At 44.3% G+C, this 22859-nt stretch overlaps 1 protein-coding gene across 2 annotated transcripts in view; it reads left to right on the forward strand.

Annotated features, from left to right (window-relative positions):
* Positions 1-22859, forward strand: part of PAPPA (pappalysin 1) — a 452227-nt gene that overhangs the window by 368290 nt on the left and 61078 nt on the right. For both annotated transcript variants that reach the window (XM_039506691.1, XM_039506690.1), the window contains 3 exons: positions 8948-9061; positions 9293-9428; positions 13153-13366. In XM_039506691.1, coding sequence (XP_039362625.1) covers positions 8948-9061; positions 9293-9428; positions 13153-13366 — 464 coding nt within the window. The remainder of the gene's footprint in view (positions 1-8947; positions 9062-9292; positions 9429-13152; positions 13367-22859) is intronic.

Below are 22859 nucleotides of genomic sequence, written 5' to 3' on the forward strand. Positions count from 1 at the left end.
GCCAATTGAAGTCTGGTGACAGGTCAGAGAAAAATTGTGCCTCTTTCCTGATACCCTTTAAAATTTGAGGCATATTTAAGTTTTCACATACCCAGAGAAGGCAACTCCTTTCCTGCTTGAGTATCGCAGAGTTGTGCAGTTTAGAGAGAGAGAGAGAAGGAGACAGAAAGAAGGAGAGGGAGGTTGGTGCCCTCACTTATTCCTGCCTGTGGACGCGCTGTGTGTTGGGGGTTGTATGTTGTTTATACAGTACATTGTCTTGGTAAATAACCCTACCCACCGCTGAAAAAACATGATTCTAACTCTGAAAATAAAAGGTCTGGAAACGCATCATTTTCAGCACATGAAAAGGTTTTGTTCTTTCAACACGCAGATGTTTTTAAGTGAAAAATCATTCCTTTGACCTTTCCTGAATGGGACCGTGTGGTCAGAGCTGACATTAACCGCTGCACCACTGTTGGTTGCACCCACAGGCTAAGCTTAGCCAGAAAACTTCAGAGAACATGTGGAGTGCCTTTGCCGTCTCATTGTTACCCTCACGCTGCCATTGATGGGTCTGTGGGTCTGTGCACTTGAGCTATTAAGGGAAAGAGATTGATGGCCAAATAGCTCTTTAGGGCCCAGAGCTGCAGCCCTTGAAGCCAATGGGAGTTCTGTTTGACGAAGCATTGCAGAATTGGGCCCTTCACTTTCACTTCACTGGTGTAAAAATGCATCTTCATTTTGGTTTTGTTTGAAATTTTGCTCATTCTTTGGGTGGGTTCAAGTGTCTTTGTTGCCCAAGTATCTTCTTAATCAGTATGTTCTTATTATGGGCAACTAATAATCATATTGGAGATCCTTTTGGATTCATTGTTGTTGCTGCCTGGCTTTCTACAGCTGGCTGCGTATTTTATCCATCCAAGTCAATCTTTGCTACCGCTTTGTGTGGGGTAGGGAGGGAAAGCTGTTGGGTAGGTGTTAACAGGCCTGATTCTGCTCCAGTGTGCACGAACGCCTCACCAGCGTCACTCCATCGAATCAGGACCATTGAGATCATGTTTTGCGCTTCTGTCTGCCTAAATTCATGCCGCTTTTCTCTGTTGTTGGCAACTTGACTTTGTAATGGGACTCGGTGCCAAATGGGTTCCTCTTTAAAAGACTCTTTGCTCTGCCCAGTGGTCATAAAAGCCGGTTGAATGAGATTGTTTGGCTTTACAATGACACTAATACCACAACCCCCGCGAGCTATTACGCAAGTGTTTTGCTATAGGCTGTGCTAGCTCGTCCAATTTTGAGACATTTAAATTGGGAACCCGACTGTGCCAACGGTAATGTTCTGGCTAGTGTCTTTTGTTTACCATTGCCTCCTCGTGGACAGGGTATAAAATCTGCTAAAGCCCGTAGCAATCTGTGATGACTTCACACTTTTGTGAGCCGTGGTGTGAAAGGTGGATGCAAGAGATACTGCTGCTGAGAGTTAGCTGAGAATTTATTTTAGTTTTAATGGGATTGACCTGAGGTTTTTGAAGCTAAAGGTACAAAGGTCCTACTTTGAGCTGTACCCTACATGCTGCATGGCCTTTTTATGTATATAGCTGGCATTTGTAATCTGTTTAGACATTTGAACCAATGCCCTTTCTTAGTGGAAAACAGCCATTATTTACACTCTGGTTACAAGAACTGCCACACTAGAACAGTTCCTAACAGAGCTAGCGTAGGTGATGCAACTGTTTCAATGCAACAGCTTTATTCCAAAGTACTCTGTTAAATAAACAGTAACCCTGTGATATATCTAAACAGGAACACATGGCAAAATTGTGTTATGCAGGACACCCCCATGCTTCAGATGACTTCAGATGCTCTATTGCTTTGCACTTTGTGCCATCATTTACTTACACCTACACTCACTTTGCACTTGTGTAAACGATTGTATAAGGTGCAGGGTACTAGTGCATCACACTTGGGTGCCTGTAGCTACCCAAGACATTCTGGCATGTAGTATAACTGCATTTATTAAACAAGGTTATTGCCATTTTAATTTTTGTTAGTGACTGAGTGGGTCTGAATGAAATGTTTGCAATGAATCTCTGACGCATGCAAAATCACCTGGTTTGGGGTTTTATTATAAATTCAGAACTCAAACCAGCTTTGCCAAAAGGTTCAGCAAAGATCACTCACCTCTTGTGAACACTTGGGTATGGATCCAGAGCAATTTGGGCCCAGTTCCGAGCCAATCTGGACTAAGTTATGGTTTTGTATTGATACCAGATGAAGGTCGTGGTTTCATGTGATTTTGATTTGAAATTCATTTGGTTTTAAATGAATTTGCTTTGAGTTGGGGGTACATTAGAACCAGAAAGACACAGCAAAAGCTCAGGATGTGCAGCCCCAAATGGATTAAAAAAACAAACACAATGTTCACACAAACCTTTTGGAAGTGAAATAACCACATTTTGCATAAGGCTGTAATTAATAATGCCTTGAGTCGTGTAGTAATTTCAGACACTCTTACAGCCCGGGCCAGATCCTCAGCGGATGTAAATCAATATAGCTCCAGTGGACCTCTGTGAAGCTACGCCACTTTATACCAGTGGAGGATCTGCTAATTAGATACCTCATTTTCATAATCTCTGTTTATATACAGTACACTTCATAATGTCATTTTCCCATAAGAACAAATACGATCATGTTTGTTGCTGTTAACATAAAGGGCACTTATCCACATCTCAGTTACATTAGTACAAATCCGCAGTAACTCCACTGAAGCCAATGCAGTAACACCACTCTAAAAGCAATGCAAGGGAGGCCAGTAACTGTGTTTCAACATGTATAAAGATCACATTTCAATGAACCAAAAAACAAAACACCTCCATGGAAAATTGGGATTCATCGCTAGGAAAACTGCTAGAATATGGATCAAAGGTGCAATGAGCCCAGACAGCATCGAGACTATGTATTGACACACCAATAGCACAGTAACTTTCAAGCCACAGATGCCATCAGCTGTACCAGATTCAAAAGAAAACTATCCCTGTTGAGAACTGGCTCAGCAGCCTGGTACTGCTGTGCAGGAGACATAGGTTTGATTCCCAGTCCCAGAGCCAAATTCAGCTCTTAGTTACATTGGTGAAATTGACAGATGAAATTTCATCTGGATCCTGAGCCAAGAGAATCTGGGAGTAATATAGAATCAGTGTGTTCACCCAGAGGGTGGAACAGCCTCCAGTGAATTAGGCAGCCTGTTGAGGAGCTGCATCCAGTTCTTTGGCATGAAGGACAGTGGCCATGCCGTGGGTTTTTCTCACTTTGCCCCAGCTCTGTGAAAACGCAGGGGAACATTCAAGAGAAAAAGGCAAGGGCAGCACGGATTTGGAATGGATTGAAGAGTCTGAAAACAACCCTCAATCTTCAGCTGGAGGTTTACAAGCAAACTAGAACTGAGCCTTTGCTGAATTTCTAAGAGGTTCACATAAACCGTGCCTCGGTGCTTCTTAGTTCCGAACAGGACAAGAATGAAAGGGTCTCCATACCAGGAGAAAGGCTGTTCTTTGGGTATTTCTGGCCTGGAATTGAAACTCAATTTCTGGTTACCTCATGAGTAAGCCTGTTCCTGTGAGATTTCCATCCCTGCTTTGCAGACTCCTGAGGTTTGGATAGTTCAGATAAACTTCCAGATTATTGGGTGTGTGTTTGAACCCAAACTCTGACCCTTTTAATGGTTCACTCATCACTAGTATAGACAGTTTCACCTTCCTGTAACCCCAAGTCCCATTTCCTAGCTTAAATGAGGAGCAGATAGCAGCAGTTTGGAGCCTTTAGTACAAACTGGACCCACTGTGCAGTGCTAGGGAAATCGTGTCATGTATATGTGACAGTCTTCGTGGCTTTCATATTATGTGATAAGCAGGCAGGAGCCTTTCTGAAAACTGTCTGCTGCATCTGTGTGTAGCTGTATTGGATGAAATTAATCTTAGGTCAGTAAAAAGCCATATATTCTTGAGACTATGTCCTCTTGGTGACTGCGGAGGGCAAACCCCCCGTTCTAACACCAAAGGGTTAAAGATTTCATTTTGGAGGGATACGCTAAGATGCTTTTTAAGTCTGCATTTGAGATTCTTTGGCACTGCTTTTCCAAAGCTGGCCTGCAGACAAATTTGCTGGGGTGAATGTAAAGAACATTCTGCAGCGAGGCCAGCTAGAAACTTTAGAAATGGAGCTGGTTTTTATTATTATTATTATTATTTTATTTTATTTATTTATTTGGGTTAATTCTTTCACTAGCTCCCTAAGGAAGTGAATGCATCCAGTTTGTCCTCCAGCAGGTCATATGTTGATCAAAAAGGTTTTCCTACCCTTTGTAATTATTATAGCTGCTCAGCACTGGGTAAACCAAACCTCTGAGGCTATGTCTACACAGCAAAGAAAAAAACATGGCTGGCCCATGCCAGCCAACTCAGGCTTGCAGAGCTTGGGCTGCTGCGCTGCTTCATTGCTGTGTAGACTTCCAGGCTCAGGCTCGAGTCCAAACTCTGGGAGCCTCCCACCTTGAAGGGTCGCAAAGCCCAGGCCCCAGTCCAAGCCCAGATGTCTACACAGCAGTGAAACCGCCCTGCAGCCCAAGCCCTGCAAGCCTGAGTCGGCTGGCCCGGGCCAACCACGGATGTCTAGTTGCTGTGTAGACATACCCTAAGTTAGCAGTAGCATGCCAGGTGTACCACAACTCGGAGGCAAGTGTTGAAGGCGCTTCAGCTGTTAGGCCTTCAAGTCACTAACCCTGGTGGGTCCCAGTAGCCACTAAGGATAAGTCCACACTGCAGTTAAAAGTATGCAGTGCACTCTGGGTTTCTCTTCCCTGCAGCTCCTGGCTGGCCATGTCGTTGCTGTTTCCAGGTCACTTGACCTTCTTGCTGGTTCAGGATCTTTTCATGGGGTGTCTGCCCCTCCTCCTCCCTGGCCCACTGGAGGAGGGAGGGGGTTGATGGGAACCGTAGTTTCCTGCTTAGCAGATCCATCACACCTTCCACAGCTCCTGTGCAGGACTTTGTGTCCCAGCACAAATATACCTGTCACAGTGACTCGTAACAGGAGAACCCATTGGGGCTTGCTCTTTTGCAAACAGTACTGTCTTCGGCATGTTTTATCGCAAAGGATCCCAAAGCAATTTTATTGCTGTAATCCCACAAACAGGAATTGCTTTGGCCAGTGCTGAAAAGGACACACTCCCCACCCCACCCGTGGGCTACAGCAAGAAGCAGTGGGTCTTTAACAGCACACCACAACACCACATATCAGCATAGCATCCATAAACATTGCATCCACTTTACACTGTCTCACCGGATGAGACACTGGTGCAGCTCTGGTGACCAGCAGCAAGGCTTCATTTGGAGGAAGTGAGAACAGACCAGATCATACACTATGGAATTGTCTACGCAACGGAGATTTGCCCACTTACAGCCATCTGAAGCCACCTACCTGGGTAGCCGCACTGGCTCAAACTCCTGGTATAGATAGGCACAGCTGCTATTAATTGCAGATTTTTCCTTATGTCCGTTTCAAGTAGGGCTGAGTCCCATCAGTGCAAATAGGAGCTTCGTTGACTGCACTTGGGGGTTGCTTTGGTGCAGCTACACAAGTGGCTGGAATCCCCAGTGTGTATAAAGTCTGGGGCAGTCTGGAGGGGAATGGCTGGGTTGAATGGTACATGACCCATACATGCTTGCTTGCAGAGGCAGATCCTTCATGTGTCTATGTACTTACACAGGCCTCATCATGGTAGCATCTGAGTGCCTCACTGTCTTTCATGGATTTTATCCTCCCAGAAACCCTGTCAGACAGGGAATTGTTCCCTCATTTGTAGGTTAAAAGTGTTGGGCTTCTAGTAATAAGGATCTGAAGCTAGAGCACTTTGGTGCTGTGGACCCTCCCATACTCTGGCACGGATGCTTGAAAGGGAAACCCGTGTAAGCTCCTAGCAAGTAATTCATGTAGGTACTTTGCAGTTGCTTTGTGGCCATCAGTAATTGGCTAGAACTGAAAAAATGACACATTCACCATGCATTAGAAGGAATATTGAAAAGGTGAAATCTGTCAGCGAGTGGGACACTTAATCTAATCAGCAAAAAGAACGAGGAGGACTTGTGGCACCGTAGTCATTTGAGCATAAGCTTTCATGAGTACTCCTTGTTCTTTTTGCTGATACAGACTAACACGGCTACTTAATCTAATCAGGTTGTTATGGCACAACCCTTCAGGAACTTGACCATACTAGGGAAATTTGCTATCAATTGCTAACTCCAGCATTCACAATGGTACAACTCCCGCAGCCATTCTTAACACCACATGGATTAGACTTGCCAGACCCCTGTCAATCACAACTTTCCCCTTGATCTTCACCCACCCACCCTGCCCCCTGCAATGTTTTGAATTGTTTGCATAAGTAGTGACCGGTCAGCCTCAGAAGGTTGGGATGCTTATCTGAACCTTTTTCAAACTAGCCAAATCTACTGAGTCTGCAAAATCGAAGTATAAATTTCCTAGGTGCAGGCTTTCTTGTGAGATGTTAAGGATTCTGCTTATGTTCCCAGATAGAACCAGAAAGAGCTACAGTTCACAAAAAGTGAAAACTAGCTATTTAAAAGTTATCAGAGTTTTTCTGATTCTCAACAATGGTTTGTTTTGGGTTTTGTTCAAATTTTTGGTGAAGGTCTGGGCCTGTTTTTAATATTGGTTCTCACACATCTTTTAAGTGGCATTTAAAATGAGCCAAACCCCAGCCCTCCTGTTTCTCTCAACCAGCTTTTTGTGCTGATAGAGTTAGTAGAGAAACAAGAATAAGAACAAAACAATATAAAAGCAGTGAGATCTTTGTTCATGTCAAAGAGTTCTATGACCATTTAAATTGCAGATGTGGGTAAGATACATTTCCTAACTGGATAGGTATTAAAATAAAACCCATGCTCCCAACAAGAGAGAGGCTGCTGAAAATGCAAGAAAGGAGAATTGCGAAATGATACATGTTGAATTGTTGGCCTGGATTTCAAATGCCAAAGATAGTTTATGTAAAGTCTTGCACTGTTGTAAAATGTAACACTATCCACTGGCTAGCCTCAATGAAGCTTGGTCCCAGTTTAAAAAAAAACAACAACTAAAAATCTTCTTCCAGCCCATTAAAGCTGATTTATATTTTGTGCATAGATTCCTCTGCACTGGGCCTTTAGGGATTCAAATTATAGAAGCCATTACCTCACTTTTGGCCAATCCGATTGCTCTGTTCCCAAGCATTCCAAGCACTCTCAGCATTTGCCTGCCGAGACCGGGAACGGAGTTCGGTGCACAATTACTGAATGGACATTGTATTTTTCACTATCAAAATAGCTCTTGTAATAGGCTCAGTTCCCATTTTAAAAACAACAACAACAGAGGCGTAGTTTCAGGGAATGGGCTATTTGCAATCTGTTGTCTTTGGAGTTCTCAGCTGAGGCCCCACTTTTGCAGTCAGACCCACTACTGCACCCAACGGAACAGAGTTCTTCCCAGTGCAGGCCTCTGCACTTGTGGTCCAAGTTGCAGAGTCAGGGCCTTAGAACCTCTCTTTGGTACGTTTCTGGGAGTGTGATCACGTGGTTAACACAAGCGATTGGCCTCCAGGTTTGGATTCTTGTCTTTGCTACCAACTTGTGTGACCACGAGGAAAACACTTCACCTCTCTGTGCCTCGTGTTCTCCAGATAATGATGTTACCGAGTTTGCAGAGGGGCACCAGTCAAGGACGTTGAGATCCTTGAATTGAAGGCATCCTACATATGCAGTTGTGGTTTTAATGTTCAAAGTGCTGCAGCTTTGCTCTTCTTCCAGTCCGTTTTCTCCAGAGGCATCACTATGGGGGCTAATAATTCACAGCCACATATATACACTTAAAAAAGAATCTCACTTAGCTATGATGTTGCAAGAGAAAATCCATGTCATTTCCTGAAGATTATTTTTTCATGTCTTCCATACTGACTGTGCTCTGGGTTTCTTAAATCCCCGTACCCGTCCTAGCCCTTTTCACCCATCCACCGATTTCAGATATGCCACAATTGATCTTGAGCAGAATGGAGAGGTTTGCAGAGAATCCCATCACATTTTCACCTCTGCCTCACTGTGGGTGCTATGGGATGAAATGTAGAGGGGAGAAGAAGGTGATTTTGATTAAAGAAACTAACAAGATTACTATTTTCTTATCAGGGCCCATTTGGGGTTGGGTTGTGGAGGCAATGTGTTCCTGATTGCATGTATTTTCAATTTCACATGGTCATCTGTAGCCATCCTGAAGAGAGAGCCAGCTAGTATCAGTTAGTAACAGGAGGTTTTAAATAGAAAGACACAGTGTGTCGATAGTGCTGGCTGCATCCACAATACCCTGTGTCTATGTATCTAAGAGGCAACGTAGGTGAAGTAAGATCTTTTATTGACCCAACTTCTTTACAAGCTTTCAAACTACACAGTCTTTTCCAGGTGCAGAGAAGGAGTGCTTCAAAAGCTCGAAAGCTGGTACCTCCACTAACAGAAGATGATCTAATAAAAGATATTACCTCACCTACCTTGTCTCTCATATCCTGGGACTAATATGGCTACAGACAGCACTGGCAAATATCTCTCCATCCAGCTATTATTTTAGTACTTTGACTTCAATGGGAGCAAAGTGAGACTGGGCACATTTGAAAACTCCACCCTTAACCAATTACTCATAAAAGGAGACTTTCTTTTGGCAAACACAGCGCCACAATGAGTTGGGTGTTTCTGTTCGTGGTGTCATTGTGGAATAATCCAATGGTGTGTATGACCTAAAAATAATGATGTCTAATAACCTAATGGTATTAAAAGTAGCATTTTCAGTTCTTACGGACACCAGCACTTCTTTTGACAGTCGTATCCATTTCATGCTTGAATCTGAATCCATTGTGACATTTCCCTGTGTCGGTCAGGTGTGCCGAACCAAGGTGATGGACCTGAGTGATGTGGTGTCTGAATATGCCTGGTATCCCTGCACAGCCAACTTACCGTATTCCCATATGACTCAGACCATTTTCTGGCTAAAGGTAAGAGATACACACATACCAGTGCAGCGGCTTTCCTTTTTTTTGACTTACCTTTTCTGCAAAATTAAAAAACACAAAGTTTTGAGCGTAGACAAAAGAAGACCTTTGTGTGATTTGTGACAGGAATTGCTACTGAAAAGTGATGCTTTTGTTGTATCTTAAAAAAAATAAAAAACCATGAACCATTCCAGTTCTGCACCTGATTCTCTATGCTTTCTTCTTCTCTCCCAGGCATATTTTTCTCAGCCCATGGTAGCTGCTGCTATCATTGTCCACTTGGTCACCGACGGAACACACTATCTGGATCAGAAGCAGGAAACTATCACTGTGCAACTGTTTGACACCAAGAAGCAAAACCATGATCTTGGTAAGATGGATTTGCAATGAGCTTTGCCTTTCTTCTTCCATAGGTTTCCTCTGTTTGCTCCATCCCAATTCAGAGTAAGGCCGGTACCTCTGTTCAGTTTTCCCACCAGCAGATTGGTGTTGCTGGAGTAGAGAGCCAGCAGGAAGACGTACCCACTTCAAGCTGTTTATTGCAAGTCTGTGCTGCTAGTCAGCTATTGTCATGCCCATGGAGGCTACTCATTTCGGAAGTGCTCAGCTCCCCTGTAGGCATCAAAATAAGGGCCACATTTTCAAAAGTGCTCATCATCCAGCAGCTCCCATGGGGACCCTATGGGCAAGTGATTAAAAGAGCTTAGCAGGTCGGGTGCTGAGTTCTTCAGCCTCTTGCTGTCATCCCTGCAGCCTTTGCCAGTGGCTTCTGTTGAGGGTGCAGCCCCCAAAACCCAAAGAAGCCCATTTGCCACTGCTGTTATCTATATACCAGGGGTGTGTGGGTGTGGGTGTGTGTGGCGGGGAGGAGGAGGAGGCTTTGAAGGCATTCTGATGGCTGTAGTGTGGAGGGATTATTATTGTTTTCAGACACTCTCCTAAATCATTCCCCCTTTCCTGGATTTTCTCGCCCTTTTCTGTCTGTGGAGAGGAGGAGGAAGAAGACCAGGGCAGGAGACAGTATATTTGACAGGTTTCCCACTCAAAATTAACTGGGTATGAATCAAAGGCAAGTCTCTAGGGGGTTCACTCGCAGAGGAGTAAACAGGCATTTCGGTGAGTGACTCCCGTTTAGCACTGAATGAAATGTACCCAGATAAGCCCAGCGCATGGCTGTATCTGACCGGGTTTCCTGAAGCGACAGTCCCGGAGTATGCAGCACACCGTGAGTCAGCAGCATCCTTCTCCTGTCACAGCAGAGTGTCTTGTAGTCGTCCCCTAGTTGCCTCCTTAAATATAAAGGACAGAGAGCTGACCATGGTAACTAACAGATAACATACAACTATACGGAGAGACAGGCAGACTGAGAGGGCGGGTGAGAGAGAAAGGAGAAGCAGGGATCAAGGGCAAAGTTTTGAAATCCTGCAAGAAGTTGCAACATGAGTTTGGCACACTCCAAACTGATGCCTGCAAACCTTCACAGTCAAGGGACTCTCTTCATCATGGACAGGCCCTTTGGACTACCCCAGGCTAGGTTGTTTTTTGTAGCTGAATGGAAGGGAGAAATATATAGGACTCAGCTTAGCAGTTCATACTCGGCCAAAACTACCATTTACTTCAGCGGCTGTTTTACTGACTGCAGGATCAGGCCCATTCTGTGCCTTTGTGCGGTGTGTTATTAAATGCATAAAGACAGACTAACTACCTAAATTGAAAGGAACCTAGAGGAATTGTCTGGGGGAAGTTCTGTGTCATATATTAAACAGGAGGTGAGACTAGATCAGGGGTTGGTAACCTTTCAGAAGTGCTGTGCCGAGTCTTCATTTATTCACTCTAATTTAAGGTTTCACGGGCCAGTAATACATTTTAACGTTTATAGAAAGGTCTCTTTCTATAAATCTATAATATATAACTAAACGATGGTTGTATGTAAAGTAAATAAGGTTTTATAATGTTTAAGAAGCTTCATTCAAAATGCACAGCCCCCCAGACTGGTGGCCAGGACCCGGGCAGTGTGGGTGCCACTGAAAATCAGCTCGCGTGCCGCCTTCGGCACGCATGCCGCACGTTGCCTACCCCGGGACTAGATGGTCACAGTTGCCCCTTCTGGCCTTTACAGACAGAGAGCCTGAGGTAGAAGAGGCAGAAAGAGACAACAGATTTTGCTACATTTATTAGAACGTGTTTTTATTGTGTCGTCTGGGCTTTGTAAAAAATGAGGTCAGGGATCCATTGTGCCTTTCCTAGGAGAGAATGCGATGAGGATTGCATTTTTACCAAGCAAGACAGCATGTGAAAAATATAAGTCATGCAACCACATAGATTAGACAGCCATTCAGATAGATCTCGCCCATGTAGGTCTGCCCAGTATGCCCCAATCCTGTCTTGGATGGGCTCTGTCTAGGGAAGAAAGAGAGAGTTCAGTGTCCATGACCCATGCTCCCTTGTTGGGAATTAAAGTACCAATTAGTAGTGCCAGTTGTGGTGATCTGTTTTGTCGCAGACACCTGACTGCTAGGAATTGAACCAAAATGAATAAACAACACGACAGTGAGGACTTTGGGGCTTTCCATCAAAGATAGCAGAAACGTCCAAGGGATTTGGAATCCTGGGATTCCAGTAGAGCACAATTGACGAATTAACTGCACCTGTTTCTAAGTGGAAAACGTGCATCGTTCCTCAGGGAGCTCATATCAAAAGACCTCTGGGAGACAAGCAGACGGAGGGGTTATTTCAGGGTCAGATAGAAACCAAACGAGAAGAGAAGCCTTTTATTTATTATTATTATTATTATTATTATTATTATTGTTGCTGGAAGAAGGACGAGGCGATCAACACATAAAAGAGGGCAGTTTAAAAGAGAGAAGTTTAAAGAGAATGATCAAGAAGCCTGTCTTAATTAACCAGAAATCACTTTCTAAGAAAAAAAATCTCCCCACCCCCGCTTGAATCAAGAAACGTGAATGGGGTGGGGGGAATCTCTGAGCCAGTTAGACACACAAATAGAATTTATTCTCAAATTTGTAAGTGTATCGGTGCAGCCAAAGGCACTGGGCCAAATCCATCACTGGTGGAACTCCAGGGAGGTGAATGGAGCTGGGGACAAATTAATCCTTTATGCAGCTCTGAAGTCAATGGAGCAAGGGCCGAACATTCATCGCTGGTGCAACAAATTGGAGTGAATGGAGTTGCAGCCCAATTGACTCCTGGGGTGACTCAAATGAAAGCAGTAGCTTTACTGCAAGAATTAATTTGGCCCGTTAAGTTCAGCCTTTCTGTACTATGGCCTGATTTCAGGAGGTGCTGATCAGCTCCTGAGTGCTACTGAGTGACCTCCCCTCCTACTGAAGTTAATGGGATGAGAGAGCTGCTCAGCATCTCTGAGAATGGTGCATAGTACCGCCCTGAAACGGACAGACTTCATGCATCTTTGGCTTATTTTCACCTCAGGGTCACTTTTAACGCCTCGTTTTCTCCCTCCACACACCTGTCTCTCTCCCCTGGCTCATCAACACAGTATTGCCCTGTTCGGGAAAAGCAAGACGCTGCTCTGTTTAAAAAAAATCAAATGACCAAATAAACAAACTGGTGTATGTCCTGCATCCAGGGGGGAATTGCACACAGCTGCCCATTCTGGGAAACGGCCCATTTTGCACAAAGCTACCCATTCTGTTTGTGCAGTTACATGTCTTGGTGCATAGCACAAAGAGTCTAACCGTTTGCTTGCTTATGCTGCTGTAATAGTAGTGCAGCTCCACTGCCTTTAATACAGTTGCTCCTGCTTTAATAGGGTTCTGTCGAAGTGGAGTAGGATTCAATAGAAATTATTCCAAAAAACCTACAGAAATGACTGGAGAGACTGGAAGCCTTTCTACGGGTTCTTTGGACCATCCTATCTGATTCTATAGGAAAGAGACTTCTCTGTTAAATTTTAGGGGATGGTTCCCAAAACTTCCTGTATTGGAACTATGAACGTCTGTAGGGCTTTCGCATAATGGCTGAATGCTTCTGAAGAGCTGCTGGCATGTGGTGTAATTGTGCAAAGTACTGACCCCCCCACTCCCCATCTTCCCCGGTCTTGTGTCTTCTGACAGGTGTCCACGTTCTGAGCTGCAGGAACAATCCCCTGATTATCCCTGTGATCCATGACCTCAGTCACCCCTTCTACCACACCCAGGCTGTCCTCATTAGCTTCAGCTCCCCGTATGTGGCCATCTCTGGGGTGGCCCTCCGTTCCTTCCACAACTTCGACCCCATCACCATCAGCAGCTGTCAAAGAGGACAGACCTACAGCCCGGCAGAGCAGAGGTGAGCCTGTCAGCATGCTGCCTCCTCCCCTCGCCACCCACCGACTCAGCTCCAGTGGGTCTGATCAAGAGGTTAAAAGGAGATAGGAGGGGCAAGGCCCATGAACTCTGCTGACCCTTTTGTGTTGTTGGTAAAAACAGCAGTGTTCTCATTGACCAGGATGGATGGGACATTTAACCCACATGGGACACTGTTAGTAAATTATTTCCTCCTCCTTCCCCCCCCCCACCCTCCCCTGTTATGAGAGGGAATTGTGTCCAGCTGGCTCTATACGCATTCTGCAATAAGGAGTCGATTTAGCCACTCACAAGTATAATCCTTGATCTAAACTGCGTTAGCGCTCCTAGGGCTGCACTTCCATGGTGAATTAAGGGATTCCTGTGCCTTCGTTAGGCCTGATTCTGAAAAGCACCTTGTGGTAGGTGCTTAGTACCTTCCACTTTTACTGATTCTGTGGCTCTTCCCCATGGTCTGGAAAGCTTTTTGGGACAGGATGAAAGGCCCTATAATAAGCTGATTGTTGTTATTGATACATATCAATAGGTCACTGCCAATCCCTCCCAGTCTCTGCTTTGCAGCATCATGAAGAGATTGTGACCTTTTACAGTTCCTGTCTCTGCAGCCTCATGGATCTTTTCAGCAAAGCGCTGAAAGGACACAGGGAAAACTTAGCAAAAAACGTAAAAGACACGGGTTTTTCCTCACTACACTCAAAGCTGCACGTAATAGTCAAACTGTAGCAGCAGTAATAATAAAACAAGCAAGTTGCATTCCCTCACAAGCCCCTGCTCTGCCTCGTAAGATCCTAGCAGTACTCTCAGGTTTTTGATAGCACTCCTGGCTGGTTTCTCAGGACCTCACTTTTTGTTCCGAGAAGGCGGGCGGGGGGAAGTATATCTATAGCTAAATCAATTCAGTCAGTGTGTTCTGACCTAGATTCAATCATTCTGTGCAATAAGCTGTATAAATTCAGAGGCCCAAACACAGCAAGATCAAGTTTCAGATGAGAGGTCTAGTTTGGAAATCTGGCCAACTCCCAGTGCAGGAGGGAGAGAGAGAGAAACCGACCCATTGGAAGGAGGTAGCTAGGAGCAACGTGGAGTTTGAGAGAGTTCAGAAACTGTGCCCCATTTCTCTCTCTTGCTATTTTTCAGGAGAAATTGAACCATTTATTGTGAAATTAGAAGTGCTGTGTGTTTAGAAAAGATATTTCCTTGATTAAAAAAAAATACATTTCCCCTTAGGCAAGACTTCAGCTGCAACAGAGCAAACTAACCTTTCGAAACATTTCTTTAACAATAATAACAATTGCCCACTCTGTCTTCTCTCCATGTTTTTAATGACACATGGCTGACCCCCTTTAAGCCGCAGCCCATTGGATCCCAAACTTTCAAAGTAAGAGTCTCACCTATTCAAAATAATAAAACTCAGAGACATCCGGGTTATGGCTAAGTGCTGGATTATGAATAAAGCTTCCATTTTCAAGTAAGGAGTTTAGAGACTTTCTGAAAGAAGGATTGAAATCAACAGGAGCCTTTCCAGTCCCTTCAATCAGGCCCTCACGGTGGGAATGCAAATCACGGCATCACGAAAATTTTCCTCCCGCCCCCTCCATAAAAGAGTTTGAATGACTGAATGTTATGGGGAAAGGAGTGTTAAGACAGACATCAAAGAAGCCAAGAAATGAGCAACTGCCAAGACCTCTGGGAGTTAGCTGCTATCTTCTTGCTTCATGTATTTACCCAATCCAAGATGAACTTAGAAAGAGGGATTCTTTTAAATTAATTCTTAACCAGATCAGAACCTGCATGTAGGTTTCCTGTTCCCTTCTGCAGCGCCTGCCAGGCTGTCTTGATGTATTTCCCATTTGGGCTGTCCTCAATGGTAGAATCCAGCTGATCTCATACAAACATGCACTCTCTCTCTCTCTCCAGGAATGTCTCTCTACCCCTCTTTCCCATTGGCCCAGGTCTCATTTGATGATGTCACTTTTGTTAGAAATTTGCTTCCCCGATATAAGATTTTCCTCCTTCATTTTCCTCAGATAAACACGGATATTTTTGCCTCTCATTTTGGCTGCAGTCTGCAAGAAAGGTTCTTCCCCTCCCCTCAAGGAGAATTATTTTGGTTGGGGCGAATTGTACCCTCAGATATACACATGCTTATAAGCTTGGGTGAGAGAGTTTGAATATGGAGGTGAGAGAGAAGAGGAATATACCTCCTTTTAGAGCAGGGATAGCCAACCTGAGCCTGAGAAGGAGCCAGAATTTACCAATGTACATTGCCAAAGAGCCACAGTAATACATCAGCAGCCCCCTCATCAGCTCCCCCGGCTCCCAGCGCCTCCCACTCACCGGCAGCTCCACTGATCAGCACCTCCACCTCCCTCCCGATTAGCTGTTTCGTGGCGTACAGGAGACTCTGGCAGGAAGGGGGAGGAGCGAGGGCATGGCAGGCTCAGGGAGGGGGCAGGAAGGGGTGGAGTGGGGGCAGGGCTGGTGGCAGAGCCAGGGGTTGAGCAGTGAGCACCCCCAGCACATTGGAAAGTTGGCGCCTGTAGCTCCAGCCCCGGGAGTCGGTGCCTATACAAGGAGCTTCTGAAGAGCTGCATGTGGCTCCGGAGCCACAGGTTGGCCACCCCTGATTTAGAGGTTCACACATCTTTTATTTTGGGGGTGAATGCATCTTTCCCATTTGTCACAAGTTGGTCACCCTAATGACTGAGAATAAAAGATGCATTCCCTCTCCCTTTTAAAAGTATATATTTAGAGTGGTATTTTAAGAGCCTAAGGAGATTAGGAGCACAAATTCCATTGAAATTCATTAGGATTTCTGCTCCTCATGTCCATAGGCACTTTGGAAAATCCAACCTTAATTTATAAAGCATCTATGGAGTGTTTATAAAATGGCATTCCTTGTTTTTCCACTGATTTTCTTTTTCCGCTGCAGCTGACAGTGGGACTTTTCAGCAGCGGTACACACCACTGCTGGTGACATGCTGTCAAAAGGACACATACGGTTGTCACATGACACCCTCAGAGCCGATGTCATGGGCCTGATTCTCCTCTCAGACTAGTCTTACACTTGTGCAGCTCCACTGATTTCAGTGACATTGCTCCTTATTTACACTAGTGCAAGAGAGATCGAAAACAGGCCCATATGAGAATTTGTTTCTATGTCCACCCGATAGACACTATAGTTCCATGAAGATGTGTGTACGGTGATTACTAGGAAAAATCAGTGGTTGCCAGACCTGGGTTTGAGATACTGTGGCTATTTCCTTTTCATGGTGCAGGGAATGAATGTGATATCTTGCTTGCCCACTGTTCTTAAGTGCTGACATTTTCATAGCAACCTCTGTATGCCTGGTTCACAAGAAGAGCTGGGAATTTCCTTCACTCTGTCATGGATTTGTTACTCTAATGGAAACTGCAGCTTCGCAGCTTAGGCAGACACTGCTAGAATTCCTGGTTTCCCAACAGTATTTCAGCTTTACAGTTCTCCACTGATTCCTTGTTTATAAGGAAGTTTCCCCTTTGTGGGAGGGCCAACGAGATCTTGTTTTATGTGGTTCTCTGGTACAGGTACTGCATGTTTGCTTGTTATATAACTATGTCACCACTGTGTGTGTTTTATAGTTTGAAGAAAGTACATTTGCTTTTCCCAGTTTCATTGAACCTCGTTTTATTTTACTATCAACCTCACTGGAGCAGCCAAGAACCAGCCTGTGCAGGGTGGGCTGTGTTTTTTACCCCTTCGAGTTATGTCTATGTACTGGTACACACATACATATAAATCTCTGCCTGTATACACATATACACACTTAACAATTCTTTATGTCATGGGCAGTGCTGTAGGCAAAATAAACTCAAATAAAATCAGCATCTCCAAACTGCTTCTCAGCTCCTCGAGTGCAATAATCGGGATCTGAATAACAGACCCACAGTTTGTTTAAACATGGTTTGGAAACCATGCACCCTCAGCTCCTTCCACAGAAGTGCATGACCTGGCATACCTGAGCCAGCATAAACCATTCCTCAACAACATGCAATCCCCGCCCCTCACCCCTGCCTTAAAAAAAATGCCTTCCATCTGAGAATTCTCTCTTTGGTGGGCCAACACAACCCTCTCAGAAAGGTGGCCTCTCTCTCCTTTCAAGCATTCGCTCAAGTCTCTCCTGCTCTCTTTTTCTCCAAGAAGAAATTACTAAGGAGACAATCATCTGCAAAAGCGTAAAAAAAAACCCGAGCACCTTTCTGTAGTCCCTCCTGTTATTTTCTTAAAGAGAAAACAAAAAAGAATGCCCTCCTCCCCTGATCTCAGACTTATTGTTGTTTAAGGTTCCTTTTCTTAACTCATTCCGCTATAGTTTCCACCTCCTCTGCTTTCTGTCATTCTACTCAATTGCAGAAAACCTGTTTCTGGTGAAATTACTGAATTTCTCAGAGAGCTGTTAATCATAGAAGTCTTGGCCCGTGACTTGTGTTATAATTCAGTGGGGTTTTAACCTTCGCCCTGTTTTGGTAATTGGCAAACAGCATCATTTGGCTTTTATTAAGCTAGAATGTGGTGCATTTTTTTTCTCTTCAGCACATTTTCACAGGGAGGAACTGCAAGGCATTCAGTTGTTTACACACACCTCCCAAACACTGCTTAGCTGCCGTGAGGGCTTAGAGGTGTTTTGAAAGCTTGAGCATTTTGAGGTCTTCATTTCAGCAGAAGTCCCACTGGACACGATATTTCACAGAGCAGGAGAACCAGGTGGAAAAACTTTCATGGAGACCTGGTAATGGAATCCTGACACCTGCCCCACCCTGCTCTAACCACTGTGAACTACTCCCCTTCCAAAGTGGGGAATGGAACCTAGGAGTCTGGATAACCAGTCAGTGGCCCTCAACAGTAGTCTATGCCTTTCCTTCCCTTCAGTTCACTCAGTTTTAGACCCAAACTTTTTAGAAAGCTCTGAAGTGTTCAGGTATTTCTCTCTCTCTCTCTCTCTCACACACACACACACACCCCTACCCCTCTACTTCTACCTTTTTTGTTTCTCCACTCCACTCCTATCACTATATACACACCATTCCCACCGATGTCCCTCTGGGAACTGGGCTGAGTTCAGTTTCACCCAGGTCATTGAATGCATACTCAACAGCTGGTAACTATTTCTGATCACTATCATGGATAGGATTTGAAGCAGAGAGCCATTCCAAATCCCCTGACCCATCCAATCCCCTCTGTCCAATGAATTCTGATATTTGCCTTATACATATTCAGAACTTCTGCTTCAGAACAAAGAAAGCGACAAGATGTTAGCAGAAAGCTGGAGAAAAGAAACTAAAAAGACAAGAAGATTTTCAAATCTTTCTTTGGTTGAACTGTATAACTGCAACCAGCAGTGTAACTGGAAGCAGCCTCATGCATCTGCTTTTCTAAAGCATTCACCGAAACCTACTTTGTTTTGAGTAAAGAGACAGAGTCTGCTTTTTCTCGGTTGACAAGTGCCTTCCAGACAGACCAGAAGAAATGTCCATCTCTGCTTTCTTGTGTCCACCTCAGTGAAACCTGGTGATGATGAGAACATTAGAAACATGGGTAGAGGATGTGTGTGTCTGTGTGTATATTATGTGCATTGTTATAGAATCAGTGTAGACAGAAATGTTTAAGATCTAAGGCCCAAATCTATCCTCAACTACACAGGTAGTTACATCTATGTAAAATGAGGTCTATTGTATGCCAGGGTGTATTTGTGTGTCTTTGTGCTTGCCTATACAAGTGTATTTGGCAGAGCAATCACTAAGGAAATTACTTAAATAATGAGGGTGCACAGTGTTAGGATGAGTTCTTGGACAAAAAAGTGTTTGACCTCAGGGTTAGGAAAAGATATTTGGCTGCTGTATGCGTTACAAAGCAGGAGGTGTTGTTTTGTTTTTATGTAAGGAAGGAAGAGTTCCTCTTAATTGTCATAATTTCGTACAAACACATCACCATACAGATGTTTCCAAGATCGTGTTACCGGGGCCCCCATTCAGCAGATCACTTAACTACATGCTTAAGTCCCATTGGTGTCATATACTTCCAGTGGGACTTAAGCACATGCTTGAAGATAAGCTCATGTTTAAGTGCCTTGCTGAATCAGGGCCAATATTAGCAGAGGGGAATTAGAGCTAAAGTTTTGAGCATATCTAGATTAGAGATGGGCGAAATGGTTCAGATAAAATAAATAAGATAAATAAAATAAAAACTAACTCAGAACTTTAGCACAGATAAGAACTGGTTTCAATTGGTGCGACACTGTGAGACAGGCTGTTGGTGCAGTATTAGTTCCAACATGGCTGAAACTAAAAGGCACTAGAAATCTTATAAAACTCACAATCTCGTAATTCTCAAGTTCTCTAGTCTGCAAAAGATGTGGATGAGTTTGGAGGAGCGCATAGTTCCCCTTCCCCGCATACTTTTCCCGATTTGTCCAGAAATGTTAAAAGCCAACATCACAGATTTGAGTGTCAGAGTTTAGAGAGCTTTGGAGACAAGGTACTTGAAAAGATGCAGATAGTAATACAACCGTCCTTATGGTTCCAAACCAGTGGTATCTTCAGAGAGATGAGTCAGCAGGAATTAAGCTATGCAAAATGTTAATAGTGAAGAACAGTTTAGGTTGGATATTAGGAAAAACTTTTTCACTAGGAGGGTGGTGAAGCACTGGAATGGGTCATCTAGGGAGGTGGTGGAATCTCCTTCCTTAGAGGTTGTTAACGCCCGGCTTGACAAAGCCCTGGCTGGGATGATTTAGTTGGGGATTGGTCCTGCTTTGAGCAGGGGGTTGGACTAGATACCTCCTGAGGTCCCTTCCAACCCTGATATTCTATGATTCTATGAAGATCAAAACCAAGTGGTCTCTAATTTTGGGTGCCCCGATTTTTAGGTGCACAGATTTAAATGCACAGGGCGTGAGTTTGAGAGTTTAGTGGGGGTTTTAGACTCCAGTTGGTGGAGCATCTCTGAAAATCACACTGAAGCTGTCTCAAGTTGGGTTCCCAAATGTAGACCACTTTTGCAAATACTGAGTCATACCTTCTCTATACCTTGGCTTCCCTGTCTATAGCATACCCTTCTTTGAAATCTGCTTAGCGAGCCTCACATGAACAGTGCAAAGTTTCATTAAGTCATTAATTGAAAAACTATTGTCCACATTTAAGAAGGTGGATTAAGGTAGATTTGTCACTGTTTTCGCTCCTTAGGAATATATGGTTTCTTGAACATGTCCTGTTTTCCCATTCCTACATGGTAGTAGTTCCTGAGAAAGGAACGGTGCAGCCCACCATTTTGTGCTTATGGGCACGATGGGTTCTGTCTGGATGTTTTTCTTGTTGACATTTGTTTAGCTTATTAATTCTGTACTTGCAGCACTTGGGTCAGGATGATGACTCCAAAATTCATTGGGATTTACAGCTGACAGTAGCTGATACCAAACAGGAACTAGCAGCAAGAGAACCAAAAGTATTTAAATTGGAAACATTTGGTAATGGTAGTTGTTGTTTTACAAAAAGTGAATGGTCGTATTGTTTTTTTTTTATGAAGTCATTCTTATAGAGTTACATGCCGAGAAAGCTGTTTGGATGAGCCTGCTAACCAAAGCATAATCTGGAGCCTCAAGGGATTGCTAAAAATGTTCCCCAGCCATTTGCTAAGATCATAAGGGGACTTGTAAGCAGAAAGAGGAACATCACAAGAAATATTACTTAATGCTTTTGCCTCTGGCATTTCAGTTCTGTACGACTATCAATGGTCATCTGGGGGCCAGATTCTTGTTCTCACATCCACTGATGTAAATCAAGGCTAGCTCTGTTGACTTCAGTGGAGTTACTCCAGATTTCTACTGGTGTAAGGACAACAGAATTTGGCCCTAATTTTTCTCAGCTTTGTTCCTTCCTATGATATCCTTAAATTCAGGGTAGCATCAATATGCTGTACATTGGGGTACATCAGATATTTACTGAAATGGGTCTATTAGTTTATTTATTTTTATCTGACTTTTGTGCAAAAGGATTTAATTCTTCCTGCAAGATTTACAAAGTTCACAACATGTATTTTTGAGAACAGATTTCTCTTTATTCAATATGTTGAATTATCAATGATGTTCACTTTGTTCCTCCACAACACAACTTACTTCTCAGTGAAGCACCAAGGCAGAAGAAATTCACATACAAAATATCACTGTCCAAAAATGGAGGAAAACAAAATAACAATTAGCCTCAATGCACAGGTGTAGTTGGAATGTGTAATGAGGATTGGACAAGACATCATATTCAATATCCATTCCCCTTTAGTAGCCAGATTCGACAGACCTTATGAATGTTAAGTGGAACCCTTTCAGTAATTAGTTCCACTCATGTCAACAAGACTACTTGCAAAGTAAGATGCTGCTCAATTTTAAGTAACGGTGCCTGCCTCTAGGACTAGTTGAGGGAATGCTTCTAAAAGAGACTCTCAGTATCAGAGATTTCAGTTGGACTGCTTATGGAGTAAAATACTATTCGTTGTGAGTTTGGTCCTAAGTGGGAATTGTGGAGGCAGCTTTCAGATGCTGCCACCTTACTCAGGCTGGGCAGCATCAACCTAGTAGAAAGGGATGGGAATTGGGCCCATGGAGTCCGTCTGAATGCAGAGGATAGAAGCAGCCTAACTCATTCCAGTGAAGGGCTTCCAAGAGGCAAGGAATGGTTGAATTCCAAGAGTAGGTTACTTCCCAGGTCGGGTTATTTCCTAGTTGGAAGAGAAATGATTTGATACAGGGACAGAAGACTGTGTCCAGGGCTGATTTGCGACTCAGTATGTCCCAAGTTCTAAACCTGGCTCCACCTCTGACTCACGGTGTGGCTTTGGGCGAGTCATTTCCCCTTTCTGTATCTCCTTCCCCAACTCTAAAATGGGATTAATTGCCCTGACCCAGTTTCCTCACAAGGATATCATGAGGTAGTTACTTAGTGCAGTGGTTCTCAACCAGGGGTCGGGGTCCCTGGGGGGGGGGGGCACGAGCAAGTTTCGGGGGGGGGGCGCCAAGCAGGGCCAGCATTAGACCCACTGGGGCCCAGGGTAGAAAGCTGAACCCCCATCACCTGGGGCTGAAGCCAAAGCCTGAGCAATGTAGCTTCACGGACATGGGGCCCCAGGCAGTTGCCCTGGTTGCTACCCCCTTTTAGACGCAGAAAACCAGTTATTGTGGCACAAGTGGGCCGTGGCGTTTTTATAGTACGCTGTGGGGGGGGGGGGTTTGAAAAGAAGAAGGCTGAGAACCCCAGACTTAGTGTCCATACAACATTTTGGCCATGTAACAATATCATGTAAATCATTGTTTCTCAACCCGGGAGCCACTTGCAGCCGAATCAGCCCCCAGCTGTAGCCCATGTGACATCCTCAGGGCCATACAGGTAGTATATCTACTGTGTGGATGCGGCCCACGAAACACAGAAAGAGCTGCATGTGCAGCCCACAA

The sequence above is a fragment of the Mauremys reevesii genome, linkage group 19 (genome assembly GCF_016161935.1).
Source record: "Mauremys reevesii isolate NIE-2019 linkage group 19, ASM1616193v1, whole genome shotgun sequence".
Taxonomy (NCBI): Eukaryota; Metazoa; Chordata; order Testudines; family Geoemydidae; genus Mauremys; species Mauremys reevesii.